The following is a 17,597-nucleotide window of genomic DNA, read 5'->3' on the forward strand; positions in this document are numbered from 1 at the left end:
AGTGGCTATCATTTCAATTGTAAACAGCCTGACAATGATTGTCCCGTTATTGGGACAGAGAGGTGAGAACAGAACCTGAAATTCCTTCATCCCAACTAACTTTTTGGCCTCTCCTCCCGCCACCCACTGCCCACATGCTCACAGATTACGGCAGTCCTCAGACTCCCCAGGCTTTTTATTCTTGTTTTACTACCTGGAACCCGTGGTTCCTCCAGCTGCTTTAGTTTCTCCAGGTCACGCGTTATGGGAGAGAGCCAGCAGCCCCTGGCCGCCATCCTGATGGAAAGAGGACCACTGCGAAAACTCCTCGAGTGTCGTGGCGGGGTTCAACTCCTAGCTCTACGGTTTTCTCGCTATGTGTCCCCAAGCAAGTTACATGGCTGCTGTCCGTGCCTCAGTTTCCCTCATCTGTAGACTGGGGATAACGGTAGTTTCTGCCTTTTTGATTGTTTAATAATGTCTTAAATCAGTTAAAACAGTATCAGGGGCAGGGTAAGGGCACTCACCTGTTAGCTATGTAGATGTAATTCAGCACCCCACCCAGGCCCGCCCTCTGGAAGGGTTTGTTGAGACTTTCGGCTTCCTGCTCACTGCGGTGGCCGCCGGCTCATTACGCCCCAGAGAGGACGCGCCCAGGGTCGTGGCGGGGCCAGCGGGGGCCTCGCGCTTCAGCGGGCGACACGGGCTTCCCGGGCGCCCCACCGCGCGGAGGTTGAGGCGGGCGGCTCGGGTGCTCGCGGGGGCCGGGGGGCCCTCGGGGCAGCGCCAGGGGCGAAGTCCGTGGCGCTCGAAGGCGGCCGCGGGGCGGCGCTGCGCCCCTTCCCCCCGCTTGACTGCCGGGCCCCGGGCCGGCCCGCCGTGGGCTCTGCGTGGGCTCCCAGTGCGCGGACCCTGGGGCGGAGCGCAGGATGCAGTGCCTCCGCACCGAGCACCTGGTAAGGCCTGCACCTGGCCCCGGGGGAGGGACCGCGGGGGAAGGACCGCGGGGGAAGGCTCGGGCCCCTCCAAGCACCTGCCCGCCCGGACGCTTCCGCCTCCCAGGATCCCCTCGGATCAATACCCCGCCCCCCTCCCCCCGGCGGCGCCGCGTCCTGGGGGCACCTGGCGGGGAGGACCTCGGACCCCAGTGCTGGGGCGGAGGCGCGGGAGAGGCTGGCCGCCCAGCACCAACTTGGGGCCGCCTCTAGGGGCACCTCCAGGTAAGAACTCGGCGACTGGGACTTTAACATCCACTCTGCACAGGACAGGTGTTTCAAAGGCTCCATGAGAGCTTCAGGCGGCCACGTTTAAAAAAAAAAAAAAAAGGAATGGGTTATTCTGAGCAGTCTTCAAGTAAGTTTCGATTCATTTTCCAGGTTGGGACCTATACGATTATCCTCTTTTCCTCAATACTCTTCCTTCTTTTTCTGGAAGGTTTCCACGGAGACAACCCCCAGGCAAAGACAGTGGCGACCTCAGATTTATAGGAAATGCACAGATAAGGCCTGGTTGTTCCTGTTCTTTCTCTTTTGGGCTGGTTTGGTAAGTGTGAGCGCCTGGTAGGGAAGAGACCAGAGTATGTGTGTGTGTCCTGAGATAGCTGTGCCCCAAATGTAAATAGCGTCCCCAGGGCCTTTCCTGGGGAGAAGGCTCCGGGTGGTACGAGGTTAAAGTTTGTGCTTCAGGGAGCGATCTATCTGCCAGTACCGCAGGGTAAACAGCAGTTCTCCGAAATTCCTGTCAGGTGTCTCAACCTCCTAGGCTCGGTGAATTGGAGAGGCTGGCTTGTTGCCGTCAGTCACGTTCTAATGCGAGACTCCATTAGGAAATGAGAACCACCGTTTGCAGTGGCATTGTTATTTAATAGGCCAATATGTGGTCTCTTATTATCCCAGCTCACTTGAGGGGAAGTTCTTTTACCATCTCATCTCAGCCCCCCCAAATATTGATAAAATGTTCCTCTAACAAAGGGAAATCCAGTGCAAGCCTAGAAATATCAATACATTCTTCTTACTTTAGCTGAGTGTAATGCCCTCTCCATATGTTGTGTTTAGCAGCTAATAGGTAAACAAGCCTTTGCTATAAACCCTCTAGTTTGATAGGTAATGGGATGCCCCCTTCCTACTCTAGTTTCCAGGTGCGTCTGATTGATGGTAGACCTCATCATGCTGTGCCATTTTTGTCCTGGGAGGGTCTCTTGGAAGCTGAATCTTGTAGCCTTTGTACTTACTTTAGAGTTGTAGTTAACAGCAGAAAAAAGCTCACTCAACTTCTTCAAAGAGTATGTTCATGAAAGCATCCATTCCAGACCGAGCCGTGCTATTTGCTGCATGGTAAATGATCAATCTATAAAGCTGAACAGTAGCTATCACATAATTACCTCTGTTGAAAGGAAACAAATTTGAATAAACCCTAAAATATATTTGTTCTTCTTTCCAAGTAAGAAAGGCATTTATTCAGTTGTTGACTTACCGACTGGTTTCTCACAGGCAGATGGGTAACAGGCACAATGGAAGGTTGGTCCTTAAAGGCATAATTGAATGTTCTGTGTTGCTTCTATTATGACCCTTGGGGCTCTTCTCTAGGAGCTGCGAGAAACTGTGCCTACAACACCTCCACCTATACTTGCCCACAGAGGCTGGTATTTCTCTCTGGATCTGCTATTATATAAATGCAGGAAGCAGCTGTTCTGCCAGTACCTGGCAGCTTTGAACCTGGGCTGTTAATGATCTTCCCTGGCCCCTCTACAATTCAAACCTAGTGCAGCACTACCAAACCTTCAACCAACGGCTTTCTGAGGAGAGGATTTGTAGATGGCCCATCACAGCCTGAAGAATTAAGAACCATCTGAGAGGTGGTACAAAGCTAGAAGCTGCTTTAAATTTATATGTCCTTTGCAAAATAAATCTGAAATGCCCACATTCTCTTTACTATATTAAATTTGAATAATGATAGTTCTTCCTTAGGTGACTAGCTTTTAGTATCTTTGCAACATTTTTTTAACCACAGCCAAGATAGCAAGGAGTGTTTTTTCTGCCTCTCTGCTGTTCGGCTTTCTGGTCGGTCTTGTGACATCCTGACCAGTGACAAGGCACATGCGGGATGGGATTATTGATGGTGCTGCCCTGAGTTAGGGCTAGACGAAGGAGGTTTGGGGTGAGGGGCCAGAATTACAAGCAGGGACAGTCTATTATAAACAGAAAGAGTGCCAGCCTTTCTTTATATGTGCGTAAGACACAGAACAGAACGGCTCAAATCCTGGACCATCTCTGCCTCTACCTCTCCAGTGTCCTCTCCCACCTTGCCTTTTCTTACTCATCTTTCAACACTCCTTTTTCCAGATCTCCCCCAGTACAGTTGACAGTGACCTCCTTGATAACCCACTATAACTGCTATACACGCCTACTCTTTGGAATTGCAATTGTGTGTTTGAAATTGGAAAAAACTTTTGATGGTTTAAAGTAGTAGTAGTATAACAGGGACTCAGGATTACCCAAATATGTTCCCCCCAGAAACCCCCCCCAAAAAAAAACCTTCTACTCCTCCCCACAAGCTTCCCAAGGGAGACATTAACATAAAGAATGCTGATAAATGGGAAATATCACTTCATTATTAGATCTCTGGTGAGCCGGGCAAAAGCCCAGGACTCCTTTCCTCCCTCTAAGTCCAAAACCAATCAGGATCTGACCACACTCCAGAAGGAAGGGCAGGAAGAGAACACCCGGGGGCTGGGTCAGCCTATCACGTCAGCCACATGGGCCCACGGTCACACGCAGAACCACAGCCTCAGAGTAAAGGGTAAGGGGTCTGTCCGCCGGCAAGGGTGACCCACTTGTCCTGCAGTTTGACCTCAAGACTGAGGAGGTGCTGGCAGAGTAGGAGGGACAGAGAGCCTCCTTCCCCAGGAAGCCAGCTGTTTATAAGCCCTGAACCCTGCCTGTCTTCTAGGCCGAGTTCCTTGGGGGCAGGGGCTCGGTTGTGTTTGTTTCTATGTCCCTCAGCAACAGAGTCTCTAGCACACACTGGGCACTTTAAGACTGTTATTTTGATTCCTAAATTAGTAATGAATGTAGAGTATCTGAAACATATTTGACTTTGGGACAACATACCTTTGGAACATATGGTACCAGTGCTACAGATTCCAAGTATTAAATGGTATTCTACTCATTGTAGATTGAGAAACTTACAACACTAAGCTTATGTTATGGGAAGATACAGACTCAATCCGAGTAGAGGGCCCATCAATGCATATTAAGGGAACAGTCGTTTGAGCTGAATATTTTAAATAGTCCACATTCATTCCGGAATTGGACAAAAGTGACTATAGATCGCGTGATGTTCTTGTCCAGCAGAATTCCTGAGATTCTTTATCTTGTGTATTTTTAAGGACTTACTCCAAAACACCATTTTCTCACTTGTTATGGACAGAGGGTTAGAATCCCCTAAATACAAGACAAAAAGAAAAGTTGAGGGAGGTGGAAGGAAGGAAGGGTTGGATGGATGGATAGAACCTCAGGGAAGGCAGCATAGCCTTGCTTATGACCTTAGGTAAAACAAGAACCTCAAGTGGAAAAAAATTGAATTATCCTGGTGAACTTAGGCCAAGAAGAAAAAAATGACAGACTCTTGGAGAAGAAGGTGAGAAGCACAAACTGGTGAGAAAACAGAGGAATCTGCTTCAGTGTTTTAGAATGTTCTCCCTCCCTAACCTGGTAAAGCACGTACTAGAGGAGCAGCGCGCTAACTGCTCTGATTCTCTGGTATTACTGATGAAGGAGGAAAGTGCAGTGATGCTGGGGAGATTCGTTTCCACCCGGTTCCATTTTATATCAACATCCAAGGATGTGGGGGACCAGTTTCCAGCCCTTGGCCAGGCTCTCATGGCGGCTACTTGGGTTTTGCCAGGTGTTCATCATGGGCTACTCAGTGACGGCTGGGGCCACAGGAAGACTCCTCTTCGGCTACGACAGCTTTGGCAACGTGTGTGGCAAGAAGAACTCCCCAGTAGAAGGGGCCCCTCTTTCGGGGCAGGACATGACCCTAAAAAAGTAAGTTTTCAAGTAAGTCCCCAACCTACAGAGGGGCTAGATTTCAAAACTTTGTATAAGTTAGTCGTTTGAGCCTGGAAACTGTTTTCCCACTCAAAACTCTGTCCGCCCAACTCATGAGAGGGAGACGTGTGTGGTAGTAAGGACACAGGTTTTAGAGTCAGCCAGTCCTAAATTGAAATTGGTCAGAGTACTTAACCTCTCTGAGCTGAGTTTTCATCTTTTTAAACTGGTTATTAGACCCACCTCACAAGATTGTTTTAAGGATCCACTGAGACACTGCATGAGCTAAGGCTTAATAAATGTTAGTTGTCACTATTATTATCCATAATGTATCAGAATCATGTTACTAATTATACACCATCTACAGTATTGTTTCTGTGTGGAAATACCTGAATCCCACCTGGGAATGCTGGGAACCTGTATCCCACTCCCTCCCCAGCCTACACTCTCAGCTACGGCACTCTCAGCTTTGGTGTCTCACTTTTCTCCCACCAACTCCAACACAGAAACAAAAAGGGGAGAGAAGAGACAGGAATCCCTGAGGGGAGAGGAATCCCTGGCCATGATTTTCTAAGATGGATACAGCTTCGTGATAATTTCAAGACTTGATAATCAAAAGCAGCTCCTAGAAATCTTAAAGGTCTAGATAGGTCCTGAGTATAAGTTTGGAATCACCAAATACCAATCTCCGACCAGGCCTCCTCTACCCCTGAATTTGCTCTTGAGGAGGGGGGCTTTGCACTGCTGAACATGTACTGCCTGAGGGGCATTTCTCCCTGCACTGTGGGTGTCACTCACAAAGAAGACAGGAGAGGAAGGGGCTCCCCAGATGCACCTGTGCTCCTGTTTAGACATTGTCTTCATAATGCAATGCTGGGAAACAGTCATCCTCTTTGAAATGAAAAGTACGTATTTTATTATTCTCAATAGCCAAAAGGTAGAAGCAACCAAGTGTCCATCAGCAGATGAATAAATGAACAAAATGTGTATCTATATATATACTGGGATACTGTTCAGCCTTATAAAGGAAAGCAATTATGACACATGTAACAACATAGATGAATCTTGAGGATATTATGCTAAGGGAAATAAGTCACGAAAAGATATTTTATGATTCCACTTATATGAGATATCTAGAGTAATCACATTCATAGAGACAGAAAGTAGAATGGTGGTTGCCAGGGTTTGGGAGTGATGAATTATTGTTAAATGGGTACAGAGTTTCAGTTTTGCAGGATGAAAAGAGTTCTGGGTGGTAGGGATGGCTGCACAGCAATGTGAATGTTCTTAATGCCACTGCACACATAAAAGCTTTAAGATGGTAAAATTTTATGTGGATTTTACTACAATTTTTTAAAATTAATAAGTAGAATAAAATACGTATTTATCCTACACCAAGGAAATCTGTTCCCCCATCTCCTGTTACACCACCCACCGTTCTCCCAACCCCAGTTGGAGGAAAAAGAAGCGTCTGGCACCCCTTCTCCAGTCCCTCCCCTGGAGGACTGCCTACAGGGCTCTTGGTCTGACATTCCTCTGATCTCAGCAACCCGGTTAAGTGTAGGGCATGGGCCTGAGAGCTGCCACTGCCAACCAGCATGTGACCCTGTTAATGTCAACAACCAGTTTTGTTCTCGTGCCCAGTGGCTGGGCAGCTGCAGCAGGAAGGGTCTCATGAGTTTCCTATCTCAAGCTGGGAGGCAGGGGGAGGGGTAAGCCTTTAATTCACAGCCCCGGTCTCCTCCTCTCCACGTCTCTCTTCCCTGAATTCAGCTATTCTCTGAGGTATAATTGAACACTCTGGGTGCAAATATGCTTTCTGTGGACTTCATGAGTAGTTCCTGCACTGGCCTCACCTAGCAAACCAGGGACCGTTTAATCAGTCCTTTCCCTTCCTCAGTGACTTGTTCAGAGAACTCCCTAGGGTTAATCAACATCCCAGAAAATGCTGAATCTGGAAAAGGGAAGTTTTGTTAACATTTGAATATGGTTGCCAAGCTGCACAACTCCATAGATGAACCCAGGTAGGCATAATACATGTTAAATTATGTGGAAGTATTTGATGATGAAAATTTGCCTTAATTATTCCCACATTTGATAGCGTGTGGATATTTTTAAGTCCCCCAATCAAACTCAATGACAGGAAATGCTCTACGACATTCTTCTCCTGTTTCATTTGTCTCCTAGACACGTGTTTTTTATGAATTCCTGCAACCTGGAAGTCAAGGATGTGAGGTTCAGTTCCACCGTTCTCTGTGTGTCCAGCTGTCCTGAAGAGCAGCTTAATACCCTGGAAGAGGTCCAGCTCTTTGCAAACACTACTGGTAGGTACCGAGGGATGGGGTCGCTCTTCCTTCTGAGGCTGGGGACCACAGCAGGGTAACCTGTGCAGACCTAGATAACTTGCCCTGCCCTGGCTTTCTCTGCAAAACTGGAAATTGTCCTTCCTGTGGGTGCCTCTCCTTGTGTAGAAAGGGCCATAAACATTTTCTCCTGAGCTGTTCAGTTTCATTCAGGTTTATCTGGAATTCATCTGAAACCCTAGCTGTTCTCTGCTAACTGCCAGGGACTGGTCTGCCGTAGAGAGCGGGAGGAGGCAGCAGACATTTAGGGCCCAAAGGCAAGGTCAGATGGAGGTCAGAGAGCTCTGTGCACTTGGCACATCCAGTCCTAGAGAGGCACCCACAGGCTTTGGGTTGAATTGCCGACAGGTATGTTCTTTCATTAAGATGTTCGGGCCATGGATAGTTTCACTGACCAGTGGGATAGCCTTAAGCTGTTCCAAAAGCATTTGTGTAACTTGCTCTGAGCCTGCTTTTCAGATTTATATTTTAAGCATTAAACAAGCAAAGGAAAGTAAAAAGAAATTCGAGACAACCCACTGCAAATTTCATCTGCTTGTGAAATGGGGTGCCAGAGTTTTAAAAACTGTTTGCAAGGCTGGGTTAAAAATATGAAGCCTATATAATAATTCATCTTCCTATCGTTTTAGTACCTATCGTATAACTTTCAGTTTTGAATTTGGCATTTTGGAGAGAGAAAAAGAGAGGACCTAGCTCAGTCTCAGTTGTGATGCTGATTCTTTTTGTCTTAGGTCACCCAGAGACCTGTTTTCTAAACCTGAGTGATTTATTGTTTTGGTTTTTTTTCCCCGGTTTGGTAAAATGACTATGGTTTCCTTACTGGCTCCCCTAGAAAGATAAGCACAACATAGAAAGGTGGTACAGTCTGTGTGTCTTCTGCTTCCAGGGTCCTTCCTGTGTGTTTATAGTTTGAATTCCTTCAACTACACCCAGAATCCAAATGCAGACTCGCTGTGCCCCAGGCTACCAGTTCCTCCAAGGTAAAAGCTTCCATACATTTTCCTTATCCATTAACAAAAGTTATTGGGTACTTGGTGGGAGGCTGTTACTCCTCTGGGTATCACAGAAAGCAGCTGCAAAGGAGATATCCAGTAGAGCCCCTGCCTGCAGGGAGCTTACGGTTTACAGAAGGCCAGGGATAAACAAGGAGGGGCTATTTGCAATATATGTATTGGTTTAGGACAATGGATTAGAAACCAGGCTAAATAAGGAAAAAACTCAAACAGTAAAAATACACGTAGTCTTCAAATGACAACCCTGGAGCTAGCAAAAAGTACTATATGAATTATTACCAAATGAATGATTTTATAAAGTAGTTGGTGTGTTTTTTTCTACTCCGGCTGTTTATCACAAAGTAGAAATCATTTACTTTTGCTTTTTTATTGCAACCAGACATTGTTAGTTTTTTTTAGCTCTAGATTTCTCCATAAGAAACAGGCCTTGGTGGGCAAGGCCAAATGAGTCCATACCTTTCTTCTCAATGAGAATAGAAAACAGGTCCTTCTCAAGAACACCACTCAGTGAACTGCTTTCAGCATCTTATTCATCCCAATCAACTAGGGCAGTACTTGGCACAGAGGAGGTCCCCTATAATTAAAGTTGTAATGGTGAAGCAGTAGTTGCACTGTCATGGTAAATGCCTCATGTGTGAGCCATTGAGAAGACTAAAGGGAAAAATGCAGTTAATAATCATTGCCACCATCAGGATGCTGAGATGTACTGAAGGAGGACTTGGGTTTATTTTGCATTGCCATTCTTTTGAAAATTGTACATATGTTTACAGTGAATGAGACCTCTGTGCACAATCCCTTCAAGATAATGACAGTTTAAGTAGAACCAAGGCATCATGCCAGCCCCCTGCTATAGTGTTCAGCAAACTCGTGACTGGGATTCACAGTAAGACATGTATTACATCACAACCCCAGTATACATAGCTTCATGCATACTTCTGTATATGGAACAGAAATAAAAGTCTCACAAAACAAGACTTCCCCTTACTGCATATGATTCACACTAATAGTTTCTATTCTTTTCACTTTTTTAAAAAGTAATCTATTTCATAATCTTCTAACAGGATTGCAAATGCAGCTTGAAAAATGCTGAGATAGCAGGTGCTAAAAAATGAGATTTTAACAGAATAGGAGGAAGAATATAGTTAACCATCCTTTTGCCCTTCTTTTCTAAAATAAATACTTTGTGTTATAAGTAATTGAAAGAGGGGAGAATTATTTCCAGAGGAGAATACCATATCGTTTTTCTATAATATCTTATTTTTTTAATTCTAATTTTTGTTAGATGTCATAAACATGTCTCAATGAAACATAACTAAATCCAGGGGAAAAAACCCAAAAATGTTGTAGTAACTTGAAAGAAAATTATTTAACAGGCGGAGAGAAGTTTTTTTTTAACTTTATACCCTTTGACCAACATCTCCCCTTTTCCCTCCCTCCCCTGTGGTGACTACCATTCTGTTCTCTGCCTCTGTGAGATTAACTGTTTTAGATTCCACATATAAGTAATGTAGTGCAGTGTTTGTCTTTTGAGAAGGATTTTTTAAAGAACACTATTTGTAACTGGACCTGCAGAAGGAATTGAAAGAGAATAGAATTTTTAAGGCTGTAATTTAACCAGAGTTGGATAAACTCTCCTCTTACTGTAAATGGGATGGTAACTGTAATTCCATGGGAAGCTTATATCTTGATATTGATGATGATAACAACAAACATCTATTGAGCTCTGATACTTGCCAGGTACTTTTCTAAGCTCTTTACCTGTATTAATTTACTTGGACCTCATAAAACCTCTGTGTTGTGGATATTGTTTCAACCCTATTTTACAGCTGAGAAAGCTGATGCAGAGGTAGGTTAAGGTTGCACAAGTGGAAGAGCTGGCCTTCAAACCCAAACAGCGTCCATATTTGTTCCTATAACCCAAAACAAACAGTCGAGACTTCGTTGGTTTTCTTTTGCCTGGCAAATGGCCTCCTTAGGCTCACACCAAGCTTGGGGGGGGGGGGCGGGGGGGCCGGGAGGTTGGTCCTGTACACTGTGTCCTCGGGGCACCATCTTTTCTACCGCTCCAGCCGATCCTACGCCTTTCACCCCTTAAATGCAGACCTTTCCAACACTAACTTTTCAAGTGAAGACAAAACTGCTGATTGGCTTTTCTTGGATGGAGTTAGGGAGATAGAAATAGGCTCGAGGGCTCCATTTCCTTTTCCTACACAAGCAAGTGGTTGTTTTAAGATGGAAATTATCATATTTATCATGGAAGAGCAGTGCCAAGAGTGAAAAGCTTGAGAACATGAGAAGTGTGGCTATACGGCCAAAGCACATTTTCTAAATACCTCTTTTTGACTAAGCCAATTGTTTCTTCTCTCTGGGTTGGTCACGTGAGGTATAACATACCCTTTTAGAGCAATGACTGAGTATCAAGAAGATTTGTGTACCTAGGAATGAGCTTCTAAGAGCAGTGAAAAAATACTGCAGAAGATAACAAGCAAGCATATCTTTTTCCTTTTGGTGTTCAGCGTAATATTTGTATTTTGAGTCCCCCATATATTTAAAATGTAAAAGGCTTGGGCTTTTCCCTCCAGTAAATTCTAGCCTCTCACCTTGGTGCCTGTGCATGTCACTGCATTGTTTGCTTGAATAAATTCCATATAGAGAGTCACCTAAATATACAGTCAGCTCTCCAAATTACTTCCAGCATATCTGAGTGGCTTTGCTGGTGGGGAGAGGAAAAGCAGAAGTGGGGAAGAAATCACAGTTTGTGGCCAAGAGACACATCCCCTGCCCCAGCTCATGAGGTACTCCGTAGGCAGCTACCTGGTCAGCCACCTACCAGCTAGCTGGTCACTAGGGGTGACCCACACTTTACATGCCTCTCTCCATCACTCTCTGGGGTAAGATGGGTCATTCTTTACCAGTACAGGGAAGTTAAATGCCTAAAAAGCACCATGTTTAACAAACTATGTTGACAAAATTAAGCTCTTAGGGAAAATTATGTTTGGGGGAGTATAAAATGACATTGAATCTATACATCTGACCTTATTTTTCAGAAACACTAAATGAAAGTTCAGAAAACATTTTCTTTCAAAACAATTCAGATTCTTTGGTATTAAGACTGTTTAGTAAAAGCAAAGAAAAAGAAAATAGAGGTTTAGAAGTTGGAAAGCAGGAGGTAAAATTATTACTCTGTAGGTGGTAAGAAAATTAACTGAAAAGCTACAAATGACAAGAAACTTTGGTGGCAGGGAACAAGATAAATATACTGAAATCTGTAGTATTCATATGTTTTTTGAAAAGACTCCTTTTACGACAGCAAGAAAAAACACCTACAAAAACACAAAAGTGCCTAGAAATAAATTTAACAAGAAATATACAAGAGCCACAGGAAGAAAACTTTCATATATTCCTGAGCTACAAAGAAAGCTTGAACAAATCAGAAGACAGAAATTGTTCTTGACAGTATGACTCAACCTTATAAAAATGTTACTTCTCCCTACATTATTAAGATGTTATGTCTGTCTAAGTTGAGCAATAGGTTTATCATGATTAAAATAAAAATAATAGCAGGATTTTTTCAGTAGCTAGATAAGCTGATATAAGTTTGCAAGGAAAAAAGTTTCTTAAATGGCCAAGAAAAATCTGAAAAAGAAAAACAATGAAGGAAAACCAGCCCTTCCAGTTTTTAAAACAATCTTTAATAATTAAAATGCTGGGTACTAGTTCATATGTAGAAAGATCAGTGAAAGATATTATATAATCCAGGAATAGACCCAAATTCTTACAAGAATTTAGTAAATGATAAAAAAAAAAGGCACCTCAAATCAGTGACAAAAAGTTGGACTGTTCAACATGTAGGTTGGGACAGCTGGGTAGGCATCCAGAGGGAAGAGCTGGATCTACACCTCGTGGCTTATATGGATAAATTGCAAATGGGTTAAAGATTTTAACTTATAAAGTGAAACCAGGAAGTACTAGAAGGCATGGGAGAATTCTCTTATAGCCTGGAAGTAAGGAAGGCTTCTAACCATGACTTAAAACTCAGGAGGCATAAAATTAAAAATGCATTGACTACATTAAAAACAAATATTTCTGCATGACAAAACACTAGAAGTAAAATTAACAGGCAAATAAATTGCTATTCATATAAAAAAGATTAATCTCTAATTTATGAAAGGCCTTACTAGTCAACTTTTAAAAGACCAATATCTCAATATAAAAATGAAAAAAGAATGTGAATAGATGCTGCAGAGAAAAAGCACAATATTTTTTAAAGATACTAAAAAAGAATGAACCTCCCTCATGATAGGGTAAATTCCATTTAAGACTCTAATGTTTTCACCCCATAGCCTGGCAACATGTTTAAAAAAACACCTTTGGCAAGAGTGTAGGGAAATAGGCACTTCCATACAGTGCTGAGGCAGGATCCTGAGGGTAATTCATCAATATTCATCAGTCATGAAGGTACATACATTCATTAATTTTTTTACTGAAGTATGGTTGATTTACAATATTGTGTTAGGGGACTTCCCTGGTGGCACAGTGGTTAAGAATCCGCCTGCCAATGCAGGGGACACGGGTTCGAGCCCTGGCCTGGGAAGATCCCACGTGCCGCGGAGCAACTAAGCCCGCGCACCACAACACTGAGCCTGCGCTCTAGAGCCTGCGAACCACAAGTAATGAAGCCTGCGAGCCTAGAGCCCGTGCTCCGCAACAAGAGAAGCCACCGCAATGAGAAGCCCGCTCACCGCAGCTAGAGAAAGCCCGCGTGCAGCAAGGAAGGCCCGATGCAGCCAAAAATAAATAAATATTTAAAAGAACTCTTAAAAAAACAATATTGTGTTAGTTTCGGGTGTACAGCATAGTGATTCAGTTATTTTTTTTCTGATTATATTGATTATATCTTATAAGATATTGAATATAATTCCCTGTGCTATACAGTAAATCCTTGTTGCTTATCTATTTTATGTATAGTAGCTTGTATCTGTTAATCCCATACTCCCTTTCTCTCCCCTTTGGCAACCTCAAGTTTGTTTTCTATGTCTATGAGTCTGTTTCTGTTTTGTATATAGATTCATCTGTATTATAATATTTTTTTAGATTCCACATTATAAGTGATATCATATAGTATTTGTCTTTGTCTGGCTTACTTCACTAAGTATAATATTCTCTAGGTCCCTCCATGTTGCTGCAAATGACAGTATTTCACTCTTCTTTATGGCTGAGTAATATTCCATTGTATGTATATACCACATCTTCTTTATCCATTCATCTGTTGATGGACATTTTAGGTTGCTTCCCTGTCCTGGTTATTATAAATAGTGCTGCTATGTACACTGGTGTGCATGTATCTTTTTGAATTAGAGTTTTCATTTTTTCTGGTATATGCACAGGAGTGGGATTGCTGGATCATATGGTAGCTCTAATTCTAGTTTTTTAAAGGAACCTACATACTGTTTTCCCTAGTGGCTACACCAATTTACATTCCCACCAACAGTGTACAAGTGTTCTCTTTTCTCCACACCCTTTCCAGCATTTATTATTTGTAGACTTTTGATGACGGCACTTCCAACTGGTGCAAGGTGATACCTCACTATGGTTTTGATTTGCATTTCTCTAATAATTAGTGATGTTGAGCATCTTTTCACGTGCTTCTTGGCCATCTACATTTCCTCATTGGAAAAATGTCTATTGAGTTCTCTGCCCATTTTTTAATTGAATTGTTTATCTTTTCAGTATTAAGTTATATGAGCTATTGGTATATTTTGGATATTGACCCCTTGTCAGTCTCATCATTTGCAAATATTTTCTCCGAATCCATAGGTTGTCTTTTCATTTTGTTGATGGTTTCCTTTGCTGTGCAAAAGCATTTAAGTTTAATTAGGTCCCATTTGTTTATTTTTGCTTTTGTTTCCTTTGCTCTAGGAGACAGATGCAAAAAAAATTGCTAAAATTTATGTCAAAGAGTGTTCTGTCTATGTTTTCCTCTGGGAGTTTTTTAGTATCTGGTCTTACATTTAGGTTTTTAATCCATTTTGAGTTTATTTTTGTATATGGTGTTATGGAATGTTCTAATTTTATTCTTTTACAAGTAACTCCAGTTTTCCCAGCACCACTTATTGAAGAGACTGTCTTTTCTCCATTGCATGTTCTTGCATCCTTCATCGTAGATTAATTGACCATAGGTGTGTGGATTTATTTCTGGGCTCTGTATCCTGTTCCATCAATCTATATGTCTGCTTTTGTGCCAGTACCATGCTGTTTTGATTACCGTTGCTTTGTAGCATTGTCTGAAGTCTGGAAGGGTTGTACCTCTAGCTTTGTTCTTTTTTCTCAGTATTGCTTTGGCAGTATGGGGTCTTTTGTGGTTCCATATAAATTTTAGGATTATTTGTTCTAGTTCTGTGAAAAATGTTATGGATATTTTGATAGGGATCACATTAAGTCTGTAGGTTGCCTTGGGTAATATGGCCATTTTAACAATATTACTTCTCCCAATCCAAAAGCATGGGGTGTCTTTCCATTTCTTTGAATCTTCTTCAGTTTCTTTTTCAATGTTTTATAGTTTTCAGCATATAGTCTTTCACCTCTTTGGTTAATTTTATTCCTATGTGTTTTTTTAATGAGATTTTAAATGGGACTTTTTAAAATTTTTGATATTTTGTTATTAGTGTAAAGAAATACAACAGATTTCTGTATACTAATTTTGTATCCTGCTACCTTGCTGAATTCATTTATTAGTTCTAGTAGTTTTTGTGTGGAAACTTGAGAGTTCTCTACATAGAGTATCATGTCATCTGCAAATAGTGACAGTTTTACCTCTTCCCTTCCAATTTGGATACCTTTTATTTCTTTTTCTTGTCTGATTGCTGTGACTAAGACTTCCAATACTATGTTGAATAGAAGTGGTGAGAGCGGGCATCCTTGTCTTTTTCCTGAATTTAGTGGGAAGGCATTTGTTTTTCACTGTTGAGTATTGTGTTGGCTGTGGATTTGTCATAAATGGCTTTTATTATATTGAGATATGTCGCCTTTATACCCACTTTGGTGAGTGTTTTTATCATGAATGAATGTTGAATTTTGTCAAATTTTTTTGCATCTATTGAAATGATTATGTGATTTTTGTCTTTTGTTAATGTGGTGAATCACACTGATTGATTTGTATATGTTGAACCTTTCTTGCAACCCTGCAATTAATCCAACTTGATCATGGTGTATGATCCTTTTTATGTATGGATTTGGTTTGCTAATATTTTGTTGAGATTTTTGCATCTATAGTCATCAAAGATACTGGCCTGTAATTTTCTTTTTTGGTAGTGTCTTTGTCTGGTTTTGGCATCAGCGTGATGGTAGCCTCATAGAATGAATTTGTGAGTGTTCCTCTCTCTTCAACTTTTTGGAATTGTTTGAGAAGGATAGATATAAGTTCATCTTTACATGTTTGGTAAGATTCCCCAGTGAAGCTGTCTGGTCCTAGACTTTTGTTTGCAGGGAGTTTTTTTTTTATTATTATTACATATTCTATTTCACTTCTAGTAATGTCTGTTCAAATTTTCTGTTTCTTCTTGACTCAGCCTTGGCAGGCTGTATGTTTCTAGAAACTTTACCATTTCTTCTAGGTTGTCCAATTTGTTGGCGTATAACTGCTCATAATATTTTCTAATGTTTTAATATTTCTGTGTTATTAAGTTATTTCTTCTCTTTCATTTCTTGTTTTGTTTATTTGGATCCTCTCTCTTTTCCTATTGGTGAGCCTGGCTAGAGGTTTGTTGATTTTGTTTATCTTTAAAAAAACTACCTCTTGGTTTTATTGATCTTTTCAATTCTTTTATCTCTATTTTATGTATTTCCTCTCTGATCTTTATTGTTTCCTTCCTTCTGCTGACTTTGGGTTTTGTTTGTTCTTTTTCTAATTCTTTAAGTGACCGGTTAGGTTGTTTATTTGAGATTTTTCTTGTTTCTTGAAGAAGGCCTGTATCACTATGAACTTCCCCCTTAGAACTGCTTTTACTGCATCCCATAGATTTTGTAAGGTTATATTTTCATTTGTCTCAAGGTAATTTCCAATTTCTTCTTTGATTTCATCATGGCCCATTTTTGTTTGTTTTTTGGGGTTTTTTTTTTTTAGTAGGATGTTGTTTAGTATTTTCCTCTTTTTCTTTCTGTGGTGGATTTCTAGTTTCATACTCTTGTGGTCAGAAAAGATGCTTGAAATAATTTCTGTCCTCTTGAATTTGTTGAGGCTTGCTTTGTGACCTAGTACGTGGTGTATCCTGGAGAACATTCCATGTGCGCTTGAAAAGAACGTGTATTATGGTTTTTTTGGATGTAGTGTCCTGTAGATATCAGTTAGTTACAACTGGTTTATTGTGTCATTTAGGACCTCTGTTGCCTTATTGATTTTCTGTCTGGATGATCTGTCTATTGATGTCAGTGGAGGGTTGAAGTCTCCTACTATTATTGTATTCTTGTCCATTTCTCCCTTTATGCTTGTTAGTATTTGTTTTATGTATTTAGGAGGTCCCATACTGGGTGCATAATATTAAAGAGTGTAATATCCTCTTCTTGTATTGAACCCTTTATCATTATTTAATGTCCTTCTTTGTCTTTCTTTATGGCCTTTGTTTTAAAGCCTATTTTGTCTGATATGAGTATTGCTACCCCTGCTTTCTTCTTGTTTCTAGTTACATTAAATATTTTTTTCTATACCCTCATTTTTAGTCTGTGAGTGTCTTTTGCCCTGAAGTGAATCTCTTGCAGGCAGCATATTGTAGTTTCTTGTTTCTTTTATTCAATCTGCCATGCTATGTCTTTTGAGTGGAGCATTTGGTCCATTGACGTTTAAAGTAATAATTGATAGGTATGTATTTATTGCCATTTTAATCCTTGTTTTCCAGTTGTTCTGTAGTTCTTCTTCATTCATTTCTTCTTCTTTTTGTATTTTCTTTTGTGATTTGATGACTTTCTTTTGTAGTATGCTTGAGTTCCTTTCTTTTTGTTTTTTGTGGATCTGTTCTGCTTTTGATTTGTAGTTACCATGAAGTTCAAGCATGTTGACCCACAACTATATCTATTTACTTGCTTTAAACTAATAGTCATTCAAGGTCAAAGACATTCTAAAAGATCTACATTTTTATACTCCTCTCCCTCACATTTTGTGCTTTTGATGTCATATTTTACATCTTCATGCTTATCCT

The 17,597-nt window shown here is 41.4% G+C and overlaps 1 protein-coding gene across 7 annotated transcripts in view; it reads left to right on the forward strand.

Annotated features, from left to right (window-relative positions):
* Window positions 1-513: 513 nt before the first annotated feature.
* The window catches only part of SLC44A3 (solute carrier family 44 member 3), an 83,480-nt gene continuing 66,396 nt past the window's right edge, over window positions 514-17,597 (forward strand). For 4 of the 7 annotated variants that reach the window (XM_079942392.1, XM_079942393.1, XM_079942390.1 and 1 more), the window contains exons 1-5: window positions 514-935; window positions 1,414-1,521; window positions 4,885-5,027; window positions 7,218-7,354; window positions 8,280-8,373. In XM_079942392.1, the coding sequence (XP_079798518.1) occupies window positions 909-935; window positions 1,414-1,521; window positions 4,885-5,027; window positions 7,218-7,354; window positions 8,280-8,373 (509 nt within the window). In that variant the 5' untranslated portion in view covers window positions 514-908. Of the gene's footprint in view, window positions 936-1,095; window positions 1,333-1,413; window positions 1,522-4,884; window positions 5,028-7,217; window positions 7,355-8,279; window positions 8,374-17,597 lie in introns of those variants that run through there. The other 3 variants (XM_079942394.1, XM_079942389.1, XM_079942388.1) reach the window with 3 other exon arrangements.

The sequence above is a fragment of the Stenella coeruleoalba genome (genome assembly GCF_951394435.1).
Source record: "Stenella coeruleoalba genome assembly, chromosome: 1".
Taxonomy (NCBI): Eukaryota; Metazoa; Chordata; class Mammalia; order Artiodactyla; family Delphinidae; genus Stenella; species Stenella coeruleoalba.